Here is a 27958-nt window from a genome sequence, read left to right as displayed (position 1 = left end):
GGGGCGCGATCTCCTGACTAAGGTCAGGGCCCAGATCCACTTTGAGCCGGATGGCATCAAGGTAATGGATGGCCAGGGACAGCCCCTCCATGTTTTAACCCTGTCTCTTGCGGATGAACATCGCCTGTTCACCCTGAAGGACAACTCCTACAACCCTCCCTCTACAGAGTGGCCTCGTGACATGGTTTATCAGCTTAGAACATACCCTCAGGCGTGGGCAGAGATAGCGTGTGTGGGTCGGGCAGCCCGCCGAGCACCGGTGGTGGTTGAACTCAAAGCCTTGGCCCAGCCTATCCGGGTCCGCCAGTACCCCATGTCCACCGAGGTGCAGAAAGAAATTGCCCCACACATCAACCACCTACTAGAAGCTGGGATACTGAAACCCTGCCATTCTGCCTGGAACACCCCACTTCTCCCCGTTAAGAAACCAGGGGGAAAGATTATAAGCCAGTCCAGGACTTGAGGGAAGTGAATAAGAGGGTCGAAGACATCCACCCCACGGTCCCCAACCCTTATACCTTGCTAAATCGTTTGCCCCCTTCACATGTTTGGTATACCACTCTAGACCTAAAGGATGCATTTTTTAGCATAGCCCTGGCACCCAGCAGCCAACATATTTTGCCTTCGAATGGCATGATGGCAATACGGGAACCCCCGGGCAGTTGACCTGGACTAGACTACCGCAAGGCTTCAAAACCTCTCCTACTCTGTTTAATGAAGCCCTGAATCAGGATTTGGACTCGTTCCGCCGGAGCCATGATTCAGTTGCGCTCCTGCAGTATGTAGATGACTTGCTTCTGGCGGCCCCCTGTGAAGCCGAATGCTGACAGGCCCTGGAGACCTCCTCCGGGAGCTGGGGCGGTTGGGCTATCGGGCCAGTGCAAAGAAGGCTCAGATATGCAGGCAAACAGTCACCTACCTGGGATATAAGCTGAAAAGAGGAACCAGATGGCTGACAGGGGCCATGAAAGAGACTATTCTTAGACTTCCAGTCCCCACCTCAGCCCGAGAGGTCCGCGAGTTTTTAGGGACGGCAGGCTACTGCCAGCTGTGGATTCTGGGGTATGCTGAGCTAGCGAAGCCTCTGTACGAGGCAACCAAGGACAAGGCCCCCTGGGCCTGGGGGCCGGACCAACGGAAGGCCTTTGGCGAACTCAAGGCCGCTCTCTTGAGAGCCCCAGCCTGGCATTGCCAGATCCCCTGAAGCCCTTCACTATGAAGGATCATCGCAGCAGTAGCCCTAATGGTGAATCATCTTCACCAAACCTACCGCTCTGAATCCAGCCACCCTGTTGCCGATCTCGGATCTGGAAGCCCCCCTGCATGATTGCCAGGAGATCATGGCAGAAGTCACCCAGGTGCGCCCCGACCTCCAGGACGCTGCCCTTCCTAACAGTGAGTTGGCGTGGTACACTGATGGAAGCAGCTTCATTATGGACGGGGTGCGGAAGGTGGGCGCGGCGGTGGTAGACCGGAGCCGGAGCATCATTTGGAGCGCCCCGCTTTCCCCGGGGACCTCCTCCCAGCAGGCCGAACTGATCCTGCTGGCGGAGGCACTAGAATGGGTGAGGGGAGACGAGTGACTGTCTATACCGATAGCTGCTATGCTTTCGGCACTGTCCATGTGCACGGCGATATCTACCGGGAGAGAGGCTTTGTTACAGCGGAAGGAAAGGTTCTGCGCAGTCTCCCAGAGGTACAGAGACTGCTGGCGGCCGTGCAAAAACCTCGGGCAGTTGCAATTGTCCACGTCCCTGGGCACCAGTCTGCCCGGACCCCGGAGGCTGAAGGATAAAGCTGCCAAGACAGCAGCAGTAGCTTCATCAGCTTTGGCACTCACCCTGCCCGCACCCGAGCTCCCGCGCCTGCCCCCGCGACCTGACTACACTCCGGAAGACCTGCGGTGGATTCGGAACCACCACTGCCCAGAGCCTGATCAGCATGGGTGGTGTCGGGATGCAGAGGGAAGATGGATACTGCCTGCGAAACTAGGACTGTTTCTCCTTTCCCACCTGCACCAAGCCACCCACTTAGAAAAAAAAAAAGAAGTTGCTGACGATTCTCAAGTCCGCCCACCTCCGGTTCCCCCGACAAACGGCTCAGATCCAGGAGATCGTGGATCAGTGCGTTGGGTGCCAGGCTATGAAACTCAGTAGGAAGGGACCCCTACATACAGGTACAAGGGTACGGGGGAGAGCGCCGGGACGGAGTTGGGAGGTGGATTTTACTGAGGTAAAGCCTGGGAGGTATGGGTATAAGTACTTGCTAGTAATGGTTAACACGTTTTCAGGCTGGGTGGAAGCCTTCCCCACGAAACGGGAGACAGCCCAGGTTGTTGCTAAGGCATTGTTAGAGGAAATTATTCCCAGATATGGGATCCCCGAGGTTTTGGGTTCTGATAACGGCCCGGCTTTCATCAGTAAAGTCCTACAGGGACTGGCCCGAGCGATGGGGACCAATTGGAAGTTACATTGTGAATATAATCCCCAGAGCTCAGGGCAGGTAGAGAGAATGAATCAGACCCTAAAGGAGACTTTGTCTAAATTGGCCATCGAGACTGGCGGGGACTGGGTGACCCTCTTACCCTATGCCATCTTCCAGGTTCGGAACTCACCATATGTACATGGATTGACACCCTTTGAAGTTCTGTATGGGACACCACCCCCCATTATTGTTCGTACTCTACCAGATCATGATCCCAATGTGGCCCCAAATTATCTGGCCAGTTTGAGGGCCCTGCAGGAGGTCCAGTATGAGATATGGCCCCTAGTGCGTTCTCTGTATGAAACCAAGGACGCACCGGACCCAGAACATGGCATCGTTCCAGGGGTTGGGTATGGGTGAGGAGACACAGGTCCAGGATCCTGGAAGAAAGGTGGAAAGGTCCTTATATGGTTCTTCTGGTTACTCCCACTGCCTTGAAGGTTGACGGCAATGGGCCTTTAAGCCCGTTGGGTCCATCACTCTCACGTGCGCCGAGCTGATCAGCTGGAGCAGACACAAGCTGGGGAGTGGACCGTGTGGCGACACCCTGATAACCCTCTGAAGCTGCAGCTCTCCCGACCTCGGGGAAGCGCCTCGCCCCCTGCCTCGCTCAACGATGAAGTGGCTGCTAGCCCTGACTCTGTTCAACATCTGGATAAGGAGCCGCCCGGGGACCATAACATTGTGGGGGGTCCAATATTCTTTCTGTAAAAAAATGGGACTGTGTCACCTCTAATGACGGAGATTAGAAATGGTCGGTATCACAACCTAACTCCCTCAAATTTGCCTTTGTTAACAAGGGGAGCTGTATGTCGCGTTAGGAAAAGAGTGCTGCTTTTATGCTGACCATACTAGTATAGTAAAAAAATCCATAACAAAGGTGAAAGAAGTGTTAGTCAAGAGAAAACGGGAGAGGGAAGCTCAGGAGAACTGGTTTGAGGCTTGGTTTAATAGGTCCCCCTGGTTCAACACCCTAGTTTCTACCTTGGTTGGCCCGTTTGTTTTGCTTGTGCTTATTTTAACCTTTGGCCCTTGCATTTTAAACAAGCTTATTAATTTTGTAAAAGATCGTATTAATACTGTCCAGCTCATGGTCCTAAGACAACAGCATGTGAGATAGCCTGCCCCTGAGGGCCTCTACGATCAGCCAATCAGCCGGGTGTATGAGCAAGATTCCTCATTATTAACAACAAAAGGGGGGAATGTAAGAGTAGGTTAGCATAAGAAAGGAAGCCATTTTCTGAATGACCTTAACAGGGTGTGGACCAGATGTCCTGTTTGAAAAGAGCTTATCTTGTTAACTGCCGACTGGGTGGGGTACAAGCCAGCTTATCTTGTCAAATCCCCAGAATGTGGAACAAGCCCATGATATGTATACTCTTTGAAGCTATGGAAAATTACTGGATGCTTTAAAGATGCTATATAAACCCTTGGCTTTGAGTGCTCGGGGTCCTTGTTGAAACCCGCTGCGTCGGGCAGATACTTGGACCCCAGCTAGCTGGAAATAAACCTCGCTGTGTGACTTGCATTATTGCGTGTGTCCTCTGTCCAATTGAGGGGTGGTCGATTCTAGACCTTAACAGTGTATCTTGATTCATCTAAACCAGTCACAGAAAGTTCAAGAATATAGCCTGAAGCCAAGCAATGCATGGTACTACCCTGGAGACAGTTACTCATCAGGGGCGAGCACATGGTGCAAGCCACAAGTTCATCTTTGAGATGACCTCTACTTCTAAATAAATTCGAATGAGAGAGAATGTCAATAGATCCATCCTAAATAGGAAAGACTATAATGCACAAAACTAATTAAATAAGGACATGTATAGTTTCATCTCTCTGCCAAGATAATATTATGGATTTGCAAAACAAGGAGAGGGACTGTGACAAACAAACAAACAAACAAACAAATGGCAAACTCCTCTCGCATTATCTAAGGTGAGGACTAATCTCTGTGAGTTCTGTTTTATAAACCTACATCCAACAGGCTTGACCTTGAGGCAAACCCTGTCAAGAGCCCTGTTAGCATAAAGATTCGTTATTTTAACCTGACAGCTACCAGGTATACCTGGTAATCTGTCCTGCATTGAAGCTTTATGAGGAGAACCTTTGCCAACTCTGACAAGGGTCAAATCTCTTCCTTGTGTCATTTCATGGGTCCCAAGTGTTATTGAAATTATAAATACTCAACGACAACCATTTCCCTACTCTAGAGATTTACCTGAGACCAAGCTCAATCTTAATCCTCATAAATAATTGAAAAGACCATCAAGGATAACAGCAAATTGCTTTAGTATTACATATTACTAATTAAATATCTTTAGACATGCTTTTAACAATCTCTTAGAAATTCTCTTTTTTTGGGAGAGAGCTAAGTATTCTCTAAATCTTCCAGGAACAGAAGAAGCAAAGGTAAAATTTTAAATATCAGCATATACATAGGAAAGCAAAGAATTTTTTAGAGAATATTTCTCTATATGTGAACTGGAGAGCCAACATTTACCTTCAAATTCTTGGGGACTATATGTATCTAATTAAAGTAGTTAAGTACTTGTCTTTTTCAGAACAAGAATCTAAGTCTCCCTTGTAAGAAACCTCAGTGTGTAGGACTTCAATATGTTTTTGGAAATAATAAGAATTTCAGTTCCAGTCTATGTGTTGGTCCCCTCGGGAACAATTAGAAGGAGAAACAGAAATGGTAGGCAAAGTGAAGGGCAGAGAGAAGATGAATGGAAAGAGCTGAGAGAAAGAAAACCAAGTCTCAGAAGTCTAATTACACTACATTTCTGTAGAACTGGCCAGGCGAAAGGGGCTGAAAACAGCATCTCTGGGGCCCGTACTTTGCAGGCTGGGATTAGCTGCTAATGTTTTAGACAGAAGATTAGGGAGGCATTGGACATTTAGGTGGATGGAGATTTACTTTTAGAAATAAAATACTTCTTGCTGTGCCTATCATTTGTGGCAAAGCCAAGTGAAGAGGCTTCTAGTAAACAAGGGATGAGTAAGATGAAAATTACCCACGTATCCATTATAACTAATTGCAAAATGTCACTGATATTCTCACTTGTATACTTTATGTTTTGGCTTATTTTCCTGAAAGTTAAAAAACAAAAGTGTTTTCACAGATTTGAAAAAAATAAAAAAATGAGACGTCAGTCTCCCAATTCCATCCTCCCGTTTTGGTCATAAGTATCTCAAATGCACATTTTCCAAGTAGAGCTTTCAGTAACTTAACCTGTGGGTGCAAGAAGAGCTGCTCTATTTTGCCGTTACCAGAATATTCCATGTTCTCTGCAAGGCCGCCTTCAACACATGAATAAATCAGGAAAGAGAGGGAGCCATACAGACTGACTGCGCGGGAAGAGAAAGAATACTGAGAATATGACTTCTTGACTCAGCTCTGCCCCCAACCACCTGAACAGCGTTTTGTTTTCTAAACACACACCAAGAAGTTCAAATGCAAAGGAAATATGGCCAGGTCAGCACCATTGGATATATTAAGGGCTGCCCCAGACAGCAGAGGAATGAATGCCCAGAGGACTTGGCAGCTGGCCCATCTTTTGAGCTTTCAAAGGAGGAAAACAAGTAGCTCTAAGCCCAAACAATGTGTGACTTTGAGGAAGTCAATCTGCCTTTCTAAATGTCAGTGGCCTCAGCTGCAAAGGATGGAGTAGGACTGGTTCAAGTGCTTTTTAATATACAAAAACATTTTTAAGTGGGGAAAGGTCCATTAAATAAAATGTTACCCCAGGGCCTATTATATAACCTGATATAAGATTGAAAGTCTGTACTAATTGATTGAAAGTGAGGAGGGGACCAGGGAACCCCTATTTCAGGCCAGGCCGGCCTCCCCCATCACCCCCCAGTCCTTCTCTGGGACACACCCTCAGAGCAATTCAATAATCAGTTTGGAAACCACTGACCTTTGTCTCTGCCATCCCTCACATACCACCTTCCTAGAATTTACCTTTGGCCTTGAGTACACAGGCTATCGGTATTCAAATCCTTTAAAGGATTTGATAACTCTGGACCAAAGTCATTGCAAGGTCTTATTACTTATCTCCATTTTATCTCTATAGATTAGAGCTATACAAGGAAGTATTTTTGCAAAGGTCACTCCTCTATCTCAACAGAGCCGAAAGGAGTTCATGTCCGGGAGGATATCTACCGCTCTAAGCAGTCCTCTTTAATTGGAAGCAGTAGAAAGAGCTCATTGTCTAGGGCTGAGAGGGCTCAAATCTATATAGGGGATGGCACAGCCTTACTTAAAAATTAACTACAAGACCCAATGCTCTTTTATAGAACACACCAAACAGCAGCATTCCCTTCACAGTGGCTTGCTTTAGAGACGTTTTAGAGGCTGGTGAGGGAGTAGCAAGTGAATTCAGAGTGAACTGACCTGGCCAGCAGAAGGGGCTGGGAGGAAGGACACTGCAGAGCCCCGTGGTTGGGAACTCGGACTCTGGAGGCAACATGTCTTGGATTGAATCCAGGCTGCTCCCGCACTTACTACCTGAATAATTTCACTGTGACTGCTTGATCTCTCAGAACCTCAGTTTCCCCTTCCACAAATGAGAATGATACTAGTCCGTACCACATAGGGAGGCTAGGAAGATTAAGTCTCATATTGTTGACAGTGTATGCAAAACAGTCGGTTCAGAGCCTAGTGGAGAAACTTCTCGGTAAGACCTCCCGCTGTTGATGACAGTAGCAGTGAGGCTTTCTAGAAAGTGCTTCTCAATTCTAATGTGCATTTGAATGACCTGGATCTTGTTAAAATGCAGGTTTTGACGTAGTTCACTTGAGGCAGGGCTGCTATTTCTAATGAGCTCCCAGGTCATGCCCTGTGCTGTCATGTTTCCAGCCCACGGACCACTCTTTGAGTAGCAAGGATCAAGGATAAAAACTCCAGTGAAGAGTTTTTAAACACAAAAGTGAGGCTCTTACATTTGATCCTCAGTATTAGAGGAAGCCTCAACAGGAGTTTAAGAGATTTAGATAATGTGATCCAAGCGACAGGTAAAAATCCTGGTGACAAACCAGAAGGGAACAGTTAGTGAGTTCCATGGAAGTTCCTCAAACAGCCCAAATGCAGGAACTGAGCCCAGGCAAACTCCAGGACCACAGAAGGCCCCGCAGAACACAGATGGAACAAACAAACAACTGATTATGCAGAAAGAAATCAGCCATGTCCGGCTCCTTGCCTTCATTCGAGAAGGGTTTGCATAAATTCCTGGACGACAAATACGAAATTAGTTAAGGGGTCATGGACCTTGAAAAACATCCCTAGCCTCTCAGACCATCACGATATAGAAAAACAAACCTCATTTCCCTAAAAAGGGCTTTTGCATCACTGACAGAATCCTGGCTGGGAAACAAGGCTCTCTGACTGCAGGCAAGAACATTTGTCCCTGTGTCCTCTGCCAAGAAGAAGGTGGCAATTTGCCTTGTTAAAAAAATAAATAAATAAATAAAACATTAAAAACTAAGAGGAGAGTATTCCATTAAGAGCAATGGTTTTTGGAAGTTCTAAACTTTTTTTTTTTAAACCCAACCTGGGAAATTCTGTCACTGCTAGGTGCAGCTCTAATAATATACATTCAACCTGCAGACCTGCCCAGTATCATTTTTCAAGGTAGGCAAAGTCTTCCTGGGCTTTCGATTGTGGGAGATGATGGATATCAGCCAATGGTCTCCAGATTGATAGCCATTTATGGAGACTGCATTTTCCCCAGAAAAAAGCATCTTCCATGGTCAGGGGAACTGTCCCAAAAGGCAGGAGATTCAGGACTAAAACTCAACAATTGCCTTGCTTTCTGATTCTCATACGCTGCATATATTCAGCCAGATTTCTTATTCTAGAGCCTAGGCTCAGGAAGGGCAATCTAAGGAACTTGATGCCTCTTTCAATAGAACCTATACTTTGCAAAGTTTGGGGTTCTGCTACCTCTCTCTGAAAGACTAGGCTTTGGCAGGCATGCCATTACACACCACAGAGATGGAATATTTGTAAAATTAACATTCTCTCCAAGCTATTATCACTCACCAACTAGCATGTTAGCATGCCAAGTACAAACCAAGCAATGCCCAACATTTTGTTAAAAATTGAAAATGGCAAATCTTTTTAAACAGAGGCCATATCTACGTAGACCATTCATTCATTGTCTATACCTTAGTGATGGGAGGTTGACAATGAGCAAGATTATTTTGTTTAGCAATAAGTGCTATGATGAAATGAAAGCAGGATAATATGATATAAAGTGTATGTTGGGGGACACTCTCCAAGGAGGTGCTATTTGAGCTGAACCCCAGTGGGAGAGATGAGCTGGTTCCTTCAGGGTTAGAGAGAACACTTAGCAGGAACCAGGTCTGTGTGCTGAAACATGGTGAGTGGCAAAGAGATAAGTAGGAGGAGAAGTTAAGATCAGAAACTAGATCAGGCCAAAGATTGGGATTTAGGTTGGGAACAACGGTATATCACTGAAAGGTTTCATATTAAGAGCATGATTTTATCTACTCTGGCAAGACTAAAACAAATTTTGGCTCAGGAATAGTGGGAAGAAGCCCCGCTTTAATTTTTTTATTATTATTTCCTAAACTTAGTGGGAAAATGTCATTAATAGCAGTGCTAAACTTAAACTGAGATGGAGTCACATTGTTTCCCCAGTGAGGTAGACACGTGGTTTCCTAAATTCATGTCTGTTTACTAATATGCCCCCATCACTTTTAATTACTCTTATTTTTAAGTTTAGGGAATCAAGAATTTCCAACCTATAAAGGAAATTAAACGATGATCACTTAAGAAGCCTAAGAAAGATTGACAGTACCCCTTGAAGGGGAAAACGGAAGGAATGAGACCGTGCAAGGGTTTCTTATTTCATCTTCAAGTCCAGATAGAATTACGAGTTGGGTGATCTCACTGATGTCTGCTCAGTGCTGGGGTGATTAAAATTTCAGGATGGCAAGACTGAAAGTCGATACAATAGAAATACAACTTCTTAGAATAAAAGCTCTTGAAAGGGAATTGCACATTAATCACTTTCATCTGCTTAGCTGGCATTTGTCAGGGTCCCTCAGTCTGTGTCCAAGAATAAGAGGGAAGGCTGGAGGGGACTGAACCCAATGTGGCTTTTATTTACAGCTGAGTTTTCGTTGTAGCCTTTTCCACAATGTGAGCTTTGTTGTCCTCCTGACAATCCATTAGATTTCAGCTCATCCTCTGAACATCTGATATCTTCTTTTTCTTTTCCTTAAGAGCCAGCTCTCCTACCAGGCACAACCAGAAAGGGCGAACCAGTACTACAAATTGTGTATTTCTTGAAAATGTGAAATAGTGATCCATGGTGGCAACAATGCTCGCTCCACCTGGACCTAGAAGCAGATCCTACAACTGGACAAAACACCACCTCATCATGCCTTTTAGAACTCTGCGTGAATCACACAGTTTCTGCCTCATAAGTAAGCCTGGGATTGGGCTAGGAGAAGGGTAGGACAGCAGTCTGAAGACGCTAGAGGTGGGGACCTCTGCTAGGAGCATCTCCTCCATGAACAAGAAGAGCAACCGGAGTCGATACAAATAACAGAAATAACTATTCCTTTTTTTTTTTCAAGGGGGTGGGAGAACCAGCTGCCCTTTAAATTCTCAAAGGGTCTTAAGAACTTCACTCTTTTTCAAAACATTTTGGATCCGCTAAAACCTGAAACACATTGTGCCAAACATTCTTCCATTTCATTGTGAAGCCCTTGTGTGTTCAGGGGGATTTTTTTTTTTGGTGCAGATGTTCCTGATTCATGTATATTAACTTATCAAAATGACATTTGGAAGAGCTACAGGATGTTGAAGAAGTTTTATAAACTTGGGTTCATTAGTTTTAATCCAGGAATTCTACCCCCTGCCCCTCTGCGCACACTCAGAATTCAGAACTTGGAAGGGTTGGTTCAGTTCTGCTCTAACCCGGCAGCATGAACTCACCACTCCTAATTCCCTTCACAAAAAAATATTTTCTAAGGCTTTAAAAGTCACCACCAAAAATATGGGTGAAGAAGGCCAAAAGATACAAATAAAGTAACATAAAAGAATCATGGAGCTGTGATGGACAGCATGGTAATTATTGTTACTAACACTGTGTTGCATATTTGAAAGTTCCTAAGAGAGTAAAGTGTAAAAGTTCTCAACACAAGAAGAAAAATTCTATAACTGTCGATATGTAGGACGACAGAAGTTAGACTTACTGTGGTGATCATTTTGCAATATATACAAATATTGAATCGTGTTGTACACCTAAAACTAATATGTCAATTATACATCAATAAAAAAATTTGTTGAGAAACTTGAAAAGGGCGCCACTAAAATATAAGAAAGTTATTCAGGCACATGTAAGGTTTTCTCCTTGGTGATCTTTTATGTCCAAAGATTTAAAAACGAATGTTGAAATTACACAAACAAAACTGAAGTCTGACAAGTTTGCCACTGAAGTCAAGGAGATTTTATCCAAAGGCTTTCCTGCTTCCGTCTTTCTTGTTTATCGGGTGAAATGGGCACAGAATTCTTAGCTTTGAGGTTTCTTTATCCAAGATTATCATGTTAGTAGGTGTGTGTGTACATGGAGAAAGAGGAAGCAAAATGCTACCCTTCCTCATTTCTTAAATACAGCTCTCCATTCATCAGAGCGCTCAAGGAATCCAAGATGACAAACACTGTACTTGGGATGATTTTCCTTTCTTGACTGGCAATCCTTCCCGGGGTGCTGTCAGGATGTGGTGGTGGTAGGCCTCAGAGTTAAGGAGGAATGGGACAGATAAAGGGGGGACAGGTGGAAAGGAGGGACATTTTGCCGAGGTCTCACTTCCTCCACACTCCTCCTAAGCCTTGTCCTACACGAAATAGTCATGGGCAGTTCCATCAATTTCTGTCATGCTTTCAAATGGTAGTCCTCTATGGAAGGCTTTCTCTGAGGAAGTTTAAAGCCACCGGTCACAAAAATAAATTTAGAAAAAGCTTTGAAATTGTGTGTATACACATAAAAGGACATTGAGAAGAAAGGCCGGCTGAGACAGAACAATGGTCCTCCCCACCCAGCCTGTCCCTGGCACACTCTGATTTCTTGGTACCTGTGAATGTTGGGGTTTTTTAGTTGTTCTTTTTTTTTCACTTTTCATTTTTTGAGTTAAATGTTTGGGCTTTTAAACATCACTTCGTTTTTGTTTGTTTGTTTTCTGGTTATCTGGTTATCACTTGTTTCTTTTTTTCCTGATTAACACATTTCACTCAAGAACATTTGGGAGTTCAAAACTTACATAAAACAAAGTAAAAATTCCCCATTAGCCCACCCCTGAGACTCAAACCCTTTGAATATCTCCACTGGTCTTTTCCTGTGCGAGTGTGTTCTGGCCTGTATGTTAGCAAAACTGAGATTCCACTGAATCTTAATTTTGCAAGTATTATTTATTGTATTGTGAGTATTTCCGTAGGTCCCTAACTATTGTCTTAGATCATGATTCTGGTCAAGCTGGACTGTTTAACTTTTTAGTTCCTCTTTCTCTGTACTTCACCTTCACCTTCTCACTCACCCGTTCTCAGGCAGATCCCAGCAGAGATCAGGACAGCTAACATTACTTGCTGGGCACTTGTGGAGCCACCATTCCCGGATTCTCTCTCTACCTTGCTCAATTCCTTACCTGACCAAATATACATCCACACCGACCATGTTCCCTGTGACAACCTGTCTGCAGTTTTCGGTCTCACTGCTGTTGGCTTGTCTTGTTTCCCAAGGACATAGTCTCTTTGCCAGATTCTGCCAAACCTTTGGAGATACAAGTTAAGGCCACCCGAGGGCCAGAGCTCAGAGCTCACTGTTGAAGATACAAAGAATGACCTGGGGACAAGCATGGCAGTCACTGTGCTGAAGCAGAGGGAGGGTCCCATAATCCATCTCACAACAGGTGAAACCAGGTCCTCCACGGCTTTGGAAGTCCTGGGGTTCTTATGACCCAGAGACCCCCTGCATCAGCTCCAGCCAGCTCTGGCTGAGATAAATGGACATAATGGAACCTGAGAAGTTCTGGGTGTCTACCAGCCTTGGGTCCAGTGACAGGTCTGCAGGGGCAACTCTGAGGAAGCTTGAACTTTCTCACCTGTGCAGTGGGTATAATACCAGCTCCCTTGCAGAGGCATTAGGAAGATAAAATAAAGTCACCTATATAAACTACATCATACCACATTAAACACACAGTTTGTGCTCAATATATGGTAGTTGCATTTGCAAGGTTTTTCAAACAGCTTACATAACAAGAAAATGTCAGAAGCGTCCAGCTATGGTGGAACACAGAGGACGGGAAGAAGGTAAAAAGATTTTTAAAAATAAAGACACCATAGAGCAGACAGGTAAGCCATCCTGGAAATTGGACTGGAACTGTGACAAAAAGAGAAAGGGAAGGGAGACATTAAGCGGAAGGGAATGGCATGAGGAGAGTGACGGAAGCAGCAAGGTGCTGTGTTCCCGGAAGGGTACACGGTCCAGCATAACGAGAGCGCAAGGTATTTCCAAGTGGCGTTGTAGGTACCAACACTATAAGGGAGACCAGAGATACAGAAGTCCTAAAAGTCTTCATAGGAGGTTGGGTTTTACCTGTGAGTTATGGGGAAGCCTCTGAGCCAGTGTTGGACCAGGAAATGACACATGATCAGAGATGTGGTCTACCTGGTCACCACTGTGCTACCATTCTTGTCCTTTCTCAGTGATTTTCCATCTTTTTCAGATTCAGATGTATCCAAAGAGAGGTCACAGACAGACTGCAATGTGCCCAAGAGACCCCTTCTTACACTGTACTCGTAGAGGGGTTTACACACACCCGACCTCTGCCATCAACAGTTCAGCCGACCAGCATGAACCTGCCTGCACTCCATTTCACATCTGAAATAAAAGCTGGACGCTCCGAACATCTCTGTGGGCCATCATGGAAGATGAAGAAAGCGTGCTTTCTGGTTTTGGTCTTGGCTTTGCCATGTGGGATCTGATGATACAGTTATTTAGCAAGAAACCACAGGAACAAAAACAATTTGATGAAACCCAGAGAAAGTGAGTCCTCACACAGCGGGCCACCGAATGCCACAGGCTGTGCAGCGACCTACCCTGAATAAACCCTCAGGCACTGGGTTTCGGCTAAGCTCTGTCACCCAGCGAGGGGCCCCATGCTTCAGATGCCTCTTCCCTAAACAGGGACCGCAGTTCCCATACCTGAGGACGCAGAACACACTGAAAATACCACAGTGTGGAAAATGTGGTTCTCATTTCTTTTCACAGAACACAATTTCCAGAAGGCACTGTGTGACCAGAACCGATGGCCCTCATGCGTCAGAGATGGTCAGAGAAACATGGGTTTGCAGTCTTCACAAGGCAGGGAACCAGACCAAATTCAACAACCTGCGGTAACTGCCTGCTTACACAAGGTTGAGGGCGAATCAGGAGAGCGTGGATTTGAAGACTAGAAAAGAGGAAAAGAATGTTTGGGGTCGTCTCAGCCCTAATTCCAGAATACTACACAGAGGTCCACGTATGCAAAACCCGTCCTCTGCCTCACACACATGCACACAGACACACGTACCCACAAATCCACACACACATGCGCACACAGGCGCGCGCACACACACACACACACCACATATGCACACACATGTTTCCTTCCCCCCTACTTTCTTTCTATGCTATGGTGGGAACCTGCCACACCAACCCAGTTGGAATCTCAAGTCCTTGACACACTCTGCAAAAATGCTGCTCTGGTTAAAACAGTGACTTCAGCATCACCTATGACCTTGTTCTTTTAAGTGTGGTCCCGGACCGGGATCATGGGCATCCCTCCGGCCCTACCCCAGACCTGGGGAACACGGGGAATTTTAGCCAGATGCCTCAGGTGATTTGCTGCACATTCAAGTTTGAGAAGCACTAATCTATATCTACCGAGAAAACAAATGAAATGTTTGACTGTATAAGATTGTACTATTCTCTCTGGGCCTATGCACATATGAAAGGGGATGCTAGGTACTTGAAAAGTACAAAAGCACTCAGTAAGAACAGGCACATCCAGAGAGACAGAAAGCAGGTTAGGGGTTGACGTGGGGGAAGAGGAAGGACTGCTACAGGCTGTGGGTTTCTTTTGGGGTGGTGAAAATGCTCCAAAACTGCCCGTGATGATGGTTGCACAACTCTGCAAAAGCACTGCAATAGGTGAATTGCATGGTATGTGAATTATATCTCAGTAAATTATATCTATATAAATAAAGCTGAAAGATGTAAATAAATGCCTTATTTATTTAAAATTCCAGCCGTGTCTTTTCCCGTAGAGCAAGGGAAGATGCCCAGTATTCTAGATCATTCTCCAGGCACCGCACCAGGGGCCTCAGCTTTCCCTGACCAAATGCCTGAGCCTGCATCTGGGGCATGCACCGGTCTCCTCCTCAGGTCTGTGCTCCCTCATGTGGATGACAGCACGGGTGCACTCCCCCAAACTCCAGGGCTGACCCAGGCCCATGAGGCGCCCTCTGTGCCGCCATGGATGGGTGACAGGGGAGGGTAACAGGCTGGTTCCCTGACTTTGCTACCTTCCAGCTGGAACTCTGAAGTCTGAGAATTGTAGATTTGAACCTAGTTTTCCAGGTCACATGAAAGTATATACATATCAAGGTAGAAGGTCAAAACATGTTATATTGATAGCTTAATAAACAGCTTTAAAATATTTTGACCTATGGAATTTCTGTCTCCATTTGTGCACTTGCCCTAAAACCCTGCAATTTTAGAGGTCGATTATGTGTTTCTTCTAAGTTTGTCAAAAATACTAAGTGAGTATTTTTGGTCTTGTCCTTAGCATGTCATATTTTACAGGTAAACATTAATTATTCAGTCAAGGCCATCACATCTTTTCATAACTTTATACATAATAAATACCAAGGATTTCTTTTTGCTCCAAAACAGTACAGGAAGTTTCAGGAAAAGAAGCATCTTAAATGTGTTTGCCTTCACATATGCTTCAAATTTGCAAAACAAGGTAGTTTAAAAAAAAAGAGGGGGGAAAAAACAGAAAATAAAGAATGAAAAAAGACACTAAATATTTTACATTAATAAAGTTTAAGGTTTCTCTTGGTCTACTTTTCTTATTCTGAAGAATGTAAAAGCAAATCCTTGAGGAAAAAAAAAATGTGAGTCACTGGATACATTTTTTTTTTTTTTTAAGTAATAGAAACACCTTAAATGGAATTTTAGGGGGAGAGGAGGACTTACTGAATTTAACCAGGAGAGGTTAAAGAATCTTTCATGACTCTTTCATTCTTTGTAACTAATAATTTGGTGACAGAATCCAAAGCCGGGATTTAGTTCTTGGGGTCACACACAACCCACAATTTAGCAAGAGAAGCAAACTTACTTTTGCGCCCTCTCAAAATACTCTGCTTTGGGAATTATTTTTATTCCTTGTGAGTTGTGAAGCTGAGGCCAAGCTCACAACTTTCCTTTCCCCTCCTGTGCGCGCACAGATGTCACCCATGCCTGGTGCCGACTAAATGGACTCCCACTCAGATATTATTTCCAGAATAGGCTCCCCCATCCCTAGGTCTTTCTCCCACCCCAATCCCGTCATCTGGATTCCTTGTGGGAACTCTGCAGCTTTTTTTTTTGTAGCGAGGATTAAGTTTAAATATAATGATTTGTATAGCATATGCTTCAAAATCTCAATCATTTTGGAAACGGGGGAGGTGGGGGAAAATGATCTCAGACAAGACCAAATTTGTAAGTTGACGTACAGCTGCTCTGCCCAATATGGTAGCCATATGTGGCTTTTTAAATTTAATTAGATAAAAAATCCAGTCACATTTCAAGTGCTCAACAGCCCCATGTGACATAATGGCTGCCAACGTGGACACAACAGACAGAGAGCACTTCCATCCTTGCCGAAAGTTCCATTGGATGTGCTGAATTGGGAGCGTTGTCATGTTTTCTCTGTAGGCCCAGTCAAGCCTTCTTTCACTCACTCTGTTGTTGGTGCAATGGTTTCTTATATTATCATTTTTGCAACGTAAGGCAATTTATTCTTAAACCCTAAAAGTAGATAGCGACATACTATCCACACAGTTTCACCATTGCACAGCTTTGTAATATACCAAAACCCACCAAATTATGCATTTTAAAAGGGTGAACTCAGTGGTATATGAATTATATCTCAATTGAAAAAAATAAAGCCTAAGTAATCAAATATCAAGTAGTAATTTCATAAATCCACCTTGGCAAGTGTCACAGAGCAGCCAAAATGACCTTATTCAAATGCAGATTGGGGGGGGTCACTTTATGAGGGGTATAAATGTCTAACTATTACACCTGAAACGAAAATAAATAAATAATGTAAATCAGAGAGAACCAAATCATTTCTAAAAACAAACAAAACAACCTCTACCCTTCAATGGCTCCTGACTGCACATGGATTGGGAGGATCTTTCATAACAGGCCACTTCAAAGTTTATCACAAAATAGTCATGTTTGCCCTTCCTTCCTCTCCCAGGTTCTCCCAATATCAAGGCTTCCACCTTGGCAGAGAGCTATAGCCCATTCCACTTTGGCTGCTTTTCTCCAGTGACTTCCCCCAGAAAAAGAAAGAAAACACTGGAAATGGGCAACAGGAACAGCATCCATCCAGAGTTACCTGGGGTCTATTTTCCCTTCTCTCTTCAGAAAACTAAAAGCCACCAGGTCCTTCCCTCTTTATCTTGAGATTACTGGCAGGTTAGAGAGAAAATTTCCTGATTTGCATTGGCAAACAAGACACGAACTAGCAAAGGTCTCATTTCTGGAGGTTCCAAAGGGACTTCCTCGTTACAGAGGAAAATTAGTGGTGTTAAAAGAAAATGATCACAAAAACGCATGCTCTCTTTTGGAAATAACCTAATGGCTTCTGGCACCATTACCGAAAAGAGGCGGCATTAGCACCGTGCGTGAGACCCAGGTTTGAATCCTTGCTCTGCCACCCACTAACTAGCTGTGTGCCACTGGCTCTGTTTCTATTTGCTCAACTACAAAAAAGGAAATAGCTGCCTCACAGAGTTGTGAAAAGACATCAACGCATGTGAAGTCTTTAGAGCAGTGCCTGGCAGATAGAAAGTACTGAGTGAACGGAAGTCGTTGAAGATGATAACAATGATGACTGTTCCATCCCATCAGGCATTAAACAACAATCACTAGGCAGTAAGTTTCCATGTATTCCTGCCACCCTGCTCAGTGAACATGAGAAAAATATTTTAAAATCTATGTCTCATTATTCTTTTCCTTCCCTTCCTTCCTCTTGTGCATTGAAAAGAATTTGATCTTATCTTCTTTTAGTGCCCTTGTAATGCTATCAATCATAAACCAAAGGCACAAAGCCGCTAATGGGAAAATGGAGAAAGCACTGGATTTTTCCTCTTGAATAAGAGGAGGGACAATTGTATCTGGAGGTGGCTGTGGGTCATGGGACAACTCAGGGCTCAGCTCCTCAGCCCCTCAGATGTCTGTTCTACAATTTTTAAGTCAGTCACAGATAACACAGAAGGTTCATCAAAATAATTTTGGGGCACATTAAAATAATTTTTTACACACTTATTAAACTAGATAAAGAGGTAGCTGGATAGGACCATGTGTGGTCATAGGCGTTTTCTTAATATTAATATGACTTTCAAAGTATTCATTATCAATGGGGTGAGGAGTAAATTACACTTTTTCTTTTTTAGGTCACCCGAAGAAAATACACTAATCATTCAATAGGGCATATGTCTTCCTTTAAAACATCCCTCAGATGGCTGATTTCGTGGGTACTCTAAAACTTAATTCTATAAAGTTGTTTTACTGGGGGAGTTATGTTAAGTCTCTGATTCCAGTCCCCACCCCCCACACCCCCTTTCTATTGAGTATGGTTTTTATTCATTTGCTACTTCTTACTAAACAGTGAAGAAACTGAGGGGAGGTGGAATTCTAATTAATTAAGAGAACGAGAATCCATTTTACATTTGGTCAAAATACATTTTCTATGTTATGAAGGAAATATGCAGAGGGGTTGATATTTATAAATCAATACAGAATAAACCTCAAATGGTTAAAAAAAAAAGAAGAAGAAAGAAAGAAAGAAAGAAAGAAAGAAAGAAAGAAAGAAAGAAAGAAAGAAAGAAAGAAAAAAAGAGAGACAGAAAGAAACCTGTCACCCTATTTATCCAGAGAGCTCTTAGAACTGATTGAAGAAATACTTCCATCACCGTTTGGGTTCTAGGACAAATGGAAAGGCCAGAGAGAAAAGTAAGGTCCTTCTCATGTCTGTCTTTCTCTTCCAACATGATTGGGACTGGGCACTGCCCTCCCTATCAGGAATCAGGTTGGGGGCCACAGGCGACCCATGTCTTCAGAGGCAGGACCTCTGCTCATGGTTCCTATCAGGACATCTGCCAGCCACATCTCCCCCAAAACACCTTTGTTTCAGAAAATGGCACCATCAGAAAGCAACTTGATTTCTACCTGAATCAAAACCCTGGCTGAAACTGAACTCTTCCTGTTTTGGAGTGGGAATCCGTCTGTCGGCTAGTTGATGACAACTGAATTCCAAAATGGGTAATAAAAGGCAGCCTATAGCTATGTGGAAGACGGAGAGGAAAAAGAAGGAAAGGCTGATGTCTTTGAGAAGTTTCCACAAATGCCTACACTCCTGTTAGGAGAGAGTCAACAACCTCAAAGCCAATAAGACCTGGGAAGGGCAGGCTCTCCACACTGCCTGGATGCCACCCAGGTGATGTCATTTCCATCTACCAGGCAGGGTTTGCTAGGACATAACAAGGGGTTTGGGAGCCATAAGTGGGTCCTCTTAGTCTCACAGGCAGAATCTTCAGTGCTGTAGGAGAGAACGCAGTTTATAGTTCATATTCTTATTTTCCTTCAGCGGGTGAATGCTTCCTTTTAGATGGAAGCATGTGAAATTGACAATATTTGATCATTTGTGATCATCAAAATAGTGATTTCTTATGGTTCAATGTATGAATACAGAGGTTCTCATTTTATTTATTTATTTTACTTGAGGTATAATTGGCATACAACACTGTATTAGTTTCAGTAGTACGACATAATGATTCAATGTTTGTATATACCGAAGCAGAGGTTCTCACGGTACCAGACAAACTCTGCAGCCTCATGTCTGTGTTTGAGCTAGGCGAGATCCTCCTCCTCCTGGCTGACAGAGCCAACGTGACCGGGCAGAGCAGATGTCACAGAGGATCACTCTGCACAAGAAATGAAGACCCAGAGAGATACACTCACTGTGGCCCACACCTTAACTGGCTTTTTAAAAATTCATTGCCAGGGTTTTCAAGCTCCCCAGATTTCAGACCCCTTTTGAGAATCACAGTCTGGCAACCGTGTACGTTCCCACAGGCCTCGTGACGAGAATCGGCTGGTTCTCAGAATGTGCCACCTTCTTCGGGATGAGGCATGTGTTCTCCACAGTCATCCAGGTCCTAAGTCTGCCCATCTTTGCTTCTTCCCTGGCCCAGGGGAGCTTTTCAGCCCCAGGTTAACTAAACCAGTGCGTGGTTCATGTGATACCCCCTCCTCCCAAAGTTTCAAAGCCTGCCATCAGTATGTCAGAAAGCTGGATGGGTACTGGGAGCCTCCTCCTCCCTAGTCTTCCAGAAAAGGTTCATTTGGCTGCAGCACCACATGGGTAGAAAGGGAGAAAGACAAGACAGAGTGCAGTTGGAAGGCAGCCTCTGTAGTAATCGCACAAACAGGACCATGTTTGCAAAAATCCCCATAGACAGAAATTCTACAACCTCACTCTCTAATCCAGTCCTAATGTTCAGCAACCTTCACTGTCAGGAAATCCTACCATAAATAACCCAAATCCTTCACGCAGCTTAAACCCATTTCCTCTTAGTCTCTGCTCACTGGAGATGGGGAACAGCTGGTCACCGTTCTCTGTACCAAGTTCTTTGTCAACTGGATGATTGGATTCTGGCTCTGGACCACTGTCATAATTAGGAGTCTGACCAGTTCCATATTGTGCCATCTGCAAAAGCATGTCAAATAGGAAGATACAATTTTGAGCATGGTGTGCCTCAGAAATGTGCCCTCACAGGAACACAACCCCTCACCAGGCCACCAGGCTGCTCATCATTTATAAATTTGTGAGAGTTTTCTGCGTGGAAAAAAAAGAAAAAGTTTTTCTCAGGCTAGCTCTGCAATGTGAGTGTAACATCAAATGGTGCAAAGATTCTCTAAAAGCCACCAAGAGAAACAAAAAACAGAGCGAGCGTTTGTCAACTGCTTCTTATGCTCTCATGACCTGCATTATCTCAGATGCTCCTCGCAATGGGCACTAAGGTAGGAGTTAGGATTAGTCTCGCTTTGCAGGTAAGGAAATTTAGCCACGCAGAGGCTAATTGGCCCCAGTTTAGACACCAGTGAGTGAGAAAGTGTTCAAACCCAAGGAGCTGGAGTCCAGAGCCTGCCATCCTTTAACCGCCCCCCATCCTGAACATAAACCCGGTGCTGGTGAGTCCGGGCAGCTCACTGCATGGAACAGAGCCCCTCTATTTCAACAAACACACTTGGCCAGTGGAGACCAAGACGTCATGGCAAAAAATGGGTGCCGTGTTTCTTACGTAGTGCAAAGGAACTAGAGAGTGCAAAAAATTCAAAGAAGCCTGATGCCGCCAAGATGGAATTCTTCACACAGAGTCCTACATAAGTTCCTGGGTCTCCACTTAGATACAGACAGTAAATGCCCCCCGGCCCAGTCCTAGCTGGATGACTGTTCTCAAGTATGTGCTCCGAAGCCCGACCTGGATCAGAAGCCAGGTACCCCCTTATACCATCTGGTCACATCCTGCCTGCCTCAGTGGCCCCAGCAGTAGAGTGGTGAGGACAGAAGCTGCTTCTCAGTGGTGTTGGAGGCACACTTCTCTCCCTCACTCTTCATCCCCTTATCCAGTTGTATTTCTTCACTTATTTCTAATCCATGTCATTGTTTTGCCTCCTTCTCAAGCCTGCAGGCTCAATAGCGAAGGGGCTTTGTCTGCTTTATTCACTACTAGCCCCAGTGCCTAGCTCAGCACATGGTAAGTACTCAGTAATACAAGGTTTTCATTAGGAGGATGAAATAAAACTCCCTATGTAAAATGTAATAAAGATTAGTTCTACCCACTTCTCACAGTTTCCTCCTTCGAACAATAATTTGTTGTTTCTGTGTCTGATTTAACAACCTTGGTACCCCCTAGGGTTATACAGTGGTCATTCTAACATCTCTTCTATTGTGCAGCCTTGGCTGGGATACTATGGTTCCTTGCTGCCCACAGCAATGCCTCCTGAATGTCCCAGCAACTCAGTTTTTCACAGGATAGCATCAGGTAGTACAGCGCTACTTTCTATGCCACTTCAGCATGCTTCTACCCTGAAATGTGGCCCAATCATATGCTTTCAATGGTTACATTGAGACAGATTAAATTTTGCATCCCTTCTGATAGTTTGTGGCAGCACCCAAGAGAAGTTGCTCCTACCATTTCTGAGGGTGCCCTGAGGGCTTCTACTCTGGGAACCCTCGCTATCCTCCTTGTCTCTGGAATTTTCTAGACCAGGAGCAGCCAATTCAAATGCCTACATGGGTCGAGCAAGTGCCATAAACGAGCAAAGCCATTGCTCGTTTCTGTCGTGAGACAAGAAAGGTGGCGGGGACCGAGGGAGCCTACTCTGGTTCAAGGAAGCAACTGCAACTAGAAACCAACCTCTTATGGTTGTATAGGAATACAAGTTGGAGTTGCTACACCTTCCATTTTCTTAAAAAAACAAAAGGCAGAAAACCTAGAAAGATCTCACTAGTAAAACCACATGTGAACAAAGCATGTGGGGGCTGACATTTGGACCACCAAGTGCTGGTTTTGGATCCCTGCTTTGTGGTGAAAGGAGGGCCACTATGCCAGGCAAGGGTGGGTCCCAGCTGTGGCAGTTAGTTACCATCCTCACCCCACAAGGATGACCATTCCCTATGTGGGGACTTATAAAAGTCACCTTATTCTCAAAACTCCACATATAGTCAAGAGAAAACCGAATCAGTGGAGGTCCTCCTTTTCCCAGTCACTGAATAGTTAACGCTCTCCTGGGTGTGGGTTTGCTCAGGGATTGACAGCAGTTTTGACACCCACATGCTCAAAGCTTTCTCTTATTACACATGCATACAATTTCTTTTCCCATTTTTAAATTCCCTTAACTTATACTCTTCTAGCCTTAAGCATGAAATCTATATGTCATATGCCATAATAATAAAAAAAAAAACCTCCAAGGATTTTTTTCCCATCTGATGTCCACATTTATCGTTGCCTAAAATCGGAAAACATCAGCTGTCCTAATTCTACATTCAATAAGTCCCAAATCGTCTTAGTGGTGCCATCATAAATCTTAGAAGCCAGTTCTTTCAAAATGTTGAGTATTCTAAGTGAGGGGATGAGGGAGTCTGAGAAAGGAACATCCTGTTCAACTGAACCTTGATGATCTTAGAATTTGTCCTTTCCCCATCTATGTTACTTTCATCTGTTTACCCGCCTCCCCTGATGGACTGAGCATCGGACCGCCAGCATATTCTTGTTGAGTGTTCAGAATCTAATCCAGGGTCTGACGTATTGTTAAGGGTTTCACAGATATTAACTAAACATAGTATTATCTCAGAGCAAGGAACACTCGAAAATACACTTTCCATTACTCAATAAGGGGACGTTCAGAGAAGAGGAGAAGCAGGACCCGGGAAGGCATTTTCAAAGCAATTGACTGGGTGCCACAAACTATCAGAAGGAAGGAATGCAAAACTTAATATGCCTCAATGCAACCGTTTGAAGCATAAGAGTGGCCCTCATTTTAGGGTAGAAGCCGTGCTCAAGAGGCATACAGTGGATTTACATGCTCTGTATGGTCCAACACTCCTCCCCCACCACCCATGTCCCACCACAACACGACATTCACTCCAGAAAAGACCAGCTGGATAGAAAGAGCAGCAGAGGCATTAGCAGGACTGGGATCCCACGTGGCGGTGGGATGGAAGAAACTATGGTGAAAATAGTTCGCGTTTGAGGGCTTGCCAGGAGATGCCCGGCACAAAGTGTGCAGCACACCCTCTGATCGGAGGCCTCAGAGCTCTAGGAGGTGTATGCAACTATTTCCCCAGTTTCACAGATAGGGAAACCAAGGCGCCAGCGCTTATGGGAGGTCCGGGAGGTGACACGGTTTGGAAGCCCGTTTGTTAGGCTGCGTCCACCACAGCACAGCACAGACGTGGAGCACACGGCCTGGCTGCCAGGGGTCAGCGCGGCCAAGCGGCGCTCAGCACGGCCCACCTCCTGGGAGTGCACAACCTCGGTCAGCAAGTCCGAAAACAATGGTGAAAACAGAAATCAATAAAAACCGGAAAACAAAGTCCAGCAATACCTGCTCCTGGCATCGCACTGATCTCGCAAGGTACTACAGGAAGCAGAAACTGCGGGAGGAGCATCAGAAAAGCCATCCCCTGGCTCCCCTTCTCTCCACGCCTGCCCCTCATAAAGCCTTTCCTTCAGTAATAAAAGAAGCTGAAAGTTTGAGAAAAAAAAACAAACATGGTTCACAGGGCACAGCCAGGCATACTTCCATTTCAAGACGCAGTATTTCTGCTTCACAAAATAATTGCCATTCTGGTGATATATTTTCCATTTTCATATTATGACAACTGTTAGGGAAGAAACTATTAAAAATGTCATTTTCCTTTTAGGTGTGAGTGTTTTATAAAGGTCACTACATGCAAAGGTGCCAACTGCTCCAGAGGTTAGCATAACACTGTGATTCAACATTTAGTCACTCTGATTTCAGGTTTGCTCACGCAGGCCCCGCTCTGACGGATCTGCTGCTGATTCTTGCTGTGTTTATTATCGAAATCTTTTGACTAGTGAGCACTATACAGCAGGGTCTGCTCTGAGGGGGGAGGAAGCCAAGGGCCCCTGAGACAACTCCCTCCAATGTTACTCCATCATGTTATAGTGGGTTCTTACACTGCTGGACTATTTTGTATAAGACTTTCCTGAACTCCCTAAAAATACATCTTTGGCCAAAAACAGATCTTTTGAGGCTTAAACCTACCATGCATTAAAGATATTCCATTTCGTGCAAAAGGATATTGTGCATTTTAGGCTCTTAACATTTCATGTGGTTGTTTAGACAGATTAGGAAACAGTGTTCTGTTGTTCACATGGGGTGTTCATGCAGAGACATGGAGGGAGTCATTTTTGTTTCATTTAAGAAGGCTTGGGAGTACTTCCATGTTTAATAAATATCCCCTCATGGAGGGTCATAACCAACACAGCTAATATCTGGGACTTTGTTACAAAGATGTCAATGGTTATTTTTAAAAATTCTTACATGGAACAATGTTAGTAATCTCAGTAACTATCTAATACTCCTCAAAAGTACAAAGCATCCTCATAGGAGAAATTTTTTCTATAAAATAAAAATGGTTTCATTTCCTCTAAAAATACAAACTTCTATCTTTAAAAAAAAAAAAAAGCAAAAGTACAGAAAAGCACAAATAAGAAAAATTTTTTTAAATGTCCAGAGGGAAGCACTGGTAACATTTGGTTCGTCACACTAAGATCCTTTTAAAGTATATGTTCCAATATGTGCTTAAAAGTTTTAAAAATTGGGTCCTACTTGTACATTTGCTTTTTTTGGTTGAACAGTATATCATGGATGTGTTTCCATGTTTAGAAATATATGGCATTTTAATTATTTTCAAGATATCCTTTGGATAATGTGATTAAGTTTTTCCCGTTACAGAACATAGAAGAAAAAGTTTCTTACAATTAGATAGTTGCTAAATTAGATACGGTGATGGAAAGAAACTACCCGTGGGAGAAGAACAAAAATCTAGCAAACAGATGCAGTGGGTCTACCATTTGGGGAACGGATATCGTTGATCTTGAGGCCAGAAAAAAGCAGCCATTAAAATGTGAATTTGTGAACGTCTATTCCACATCCCCCGCCGTAGCCCCAGCCACTGGCATTCAGAGTAGCGATGAAACAAAGAGGAATCTACTTCACTTTTTATGTATATCAGAGACAAGTATCTGTTGTATAATTTTTGATTTAAAATTAATCCACTCTCCTCAATGAAATTACACATGGGCAAAAGTAAACCTCAAAAATGATTCTCTTAGGCTCAATACTCTCTCCTGGTTTTATTTCATTTCAGTTCCTACTATACTAGCTAAAGCCAGGCCACAGAGAAAAACACCTGGGTGAAAAAGGTAGAAATAGAGTGTAGATCTCAGATGACTCTGTTAAGGTGTCTCATGGCAAAGAAAGGCAAGACTGTCAGATTCTAGGGCTGAAAGAGGCTGTTCTATGGTGGGTAAGGAGAGGGGTTGAGGATATTGAGAGTATTGTAGTCTTAGCGACAACTGAGGGGGACACTGAGGACTTGATGTGCAAACCTGCCACACTTGCAACACCACCACAAAGTTGCTGAACAAAACGTGATACAACCAAAAAAGCTTGTTTTAAATACAAAATACCTGCAGCTATAATACAAACCAGTCGAATGAAAGTTAAGGGCAAATGTGCTTTTCTGACCCTCAAACATTTCTCCATGTTCTCCCTGGGCAGGCAGCCAAGGCCCGTGAGCACGTGGTTTCCAACCAAGCCCGGCAGCTCTAGAAATAGAGCAGCATGGCTGGCGCAAGAGGCACCTCAGAGGAAAATCTCCCGGATGCTGCTTTGTGGTTTCTGGGCTTCCTGCACAGTGTGCAAAGAATACCTGCTGTAAAAGCAGTGGGAAGGATGGCAGGACCAATTTTTAGAAGGCAGTATTGATTTTTAAAGAACTTTTTGTTTTGAGATAACTGTAGGTTCACAAGCAATTGCACAGGTAGTACAGAGAGGTCCTATATTCCCTTACTGTTTCCTTCCAATGGCAACATCTTACATAATTATAAAAAACCATATCAACACCAGGAATCTGACATCGGAACGGTATGTGTATAGCTCTGTGCCTTTTTAGCACACATGTAGACTCCTGTAACCACCACTGTCATCAAGTTACAAACCTATTCCATCACCACAGATATCTCCCTCATTATAACCCCTTTATAGTCATTCCCCTATTCTTCACCCCCGGCCACCACTAAGCTGTTTTCCATCTTTAAAACTTTGTCATTTTAAGAATGTTATGGAAATGGAATCACACAGTATGTGACCTTTCCAGATTGGTGTTTTCACTCAGCATATAATGCCCTTTAGATCCATCCAAGCAATTGGGTAAGTCAATAGTTCATTCCTTTCCATTGCTGAGTAGTATTCCATGGTATGGATGTATCACAGTTCATTTAGCCATTCATCTAGTGAGGGACATTTTGGTTGTTTCTGGATGAAGGTTATTACAAATAAAGCTGCTATGAACAATCATGCACAGATTTTTTGTGTTAATAAGTTCTCCTAGCTTGGGGGTAAATGCCCAGGAGTGAAAATGTAGGTTGCATAGTGAATGTATATTTAGTACTAACTTTTAAAAATTAAATAAGTTTCTCTTTTCAAAAGTAACATTGTTCCCTCACAGATTTTTTATGTGGTGACTTAACTGGTCCTGGGTCAGGTTGGGAAGAGAAGAGAAAAAGCACTGATTACCAAATAAATCATTCTATATCCAAGAGGGGGTATTGCGTTTGGGGGCCTTATTACAACACATGGGCACTATAATCTATGCAGATATGCTTGTCTCCAGCAGGAAGTGCTCAGGATGAGTGTGAGACATCCCATTTCTATCCTAACCACGGTACTGGGGTGGTAAGCATGAAGAAATCAGGGCTAGACCTTTTATAACCCAACGTGGAAAAATTCAGATAATTTCTTCAGGGTCAAAATTTTGGGACAAAAAATGACTGTGGCTTCAGATGGGTTTAGATGGAGGCAAAATTAAGTGATCAATGTTAGTGCCTCCTCTCCAAAAGTAGTGGTTATTCAGACGTACACTACTGCATAAATACTGAGAAAAGTTATTCCATTGCTTCTGTTTAAGGACATGTGTGATACAACTGAGCATAGCAAGAAGGCATTCCTGGAGCCTCCTCAGGAATCCTCCAGAATGGGGACACCAAGGCTGGGAGAACATGAATTCATTTTCCTGCTTCATTATTATAGTATCATAATACGGGGGTAATGCCCTCTAAACACATATTGCCTTCCAGGCTCAGAGTTGCCAGGGACTGTGTGCTTTCCCTAACCCTTTCAGAAGCCCTATCCCCCACCCAAAGTTACTGAAATATCACACACCTTTCACAGGATACAAATGATGGGCCTTACCTGGAAGGAACAGGGAGAAGCACAGGGGACCAGCCATGAGTTATCCATATTATCTATATTCACAGATACCTCAGAGTTTTCTCTCTCCCTCTTTATTTCCTTCTCTCCCTCAGGCT

At 44.0% G+C, this 27958-nt stretch overlaps 1 protein-coding gene across 1 annotated transcript in view; it reads right to left on the bottom strand.

The window, feature by feature from the left end:
* The window catches only part of SGPP2 (sphingosine-1-phosphate phosphatase 2), a 76889-nt gene that overhangs the window by 33516 nt on the left and 15415 nt on the right, over positions 1-27958 (bottom strand). The window contains exons 2-3 of the mRNA XM_081050791.1: positions 1841-2012; positions 1271-1784 (exon numbers count right to left, since the gene is read on the bottom strand). Coding sequence (XP_080906917.1) covers positions 1271-1784; positions 1841-2012 — 686 coding nt within the window. The remainder of the gene's footprint in view (positions 1-1270; positions 1785-1840; positions 2013-27958) is intronic.

The sequence above is a fragment of the Rhinolophus hipposideros genome (assembly GCF_964194185.1).
Source record: "Rhinolophus hipposideros genome assembly, chromosome: 6".
Classification (NCBI taxonomy): domain Eukaryota; kingdom Metazoa; phylum Chordata; class Mammalia; order Chiroptera; family Rhinolophidae; genus Rhinolophus; species Rhinolophus hipposideros.
Note: the sequence above shows the minus strand (reverse complement) of the source record. Positions and strands in the feature narration are given on the sequence as shown.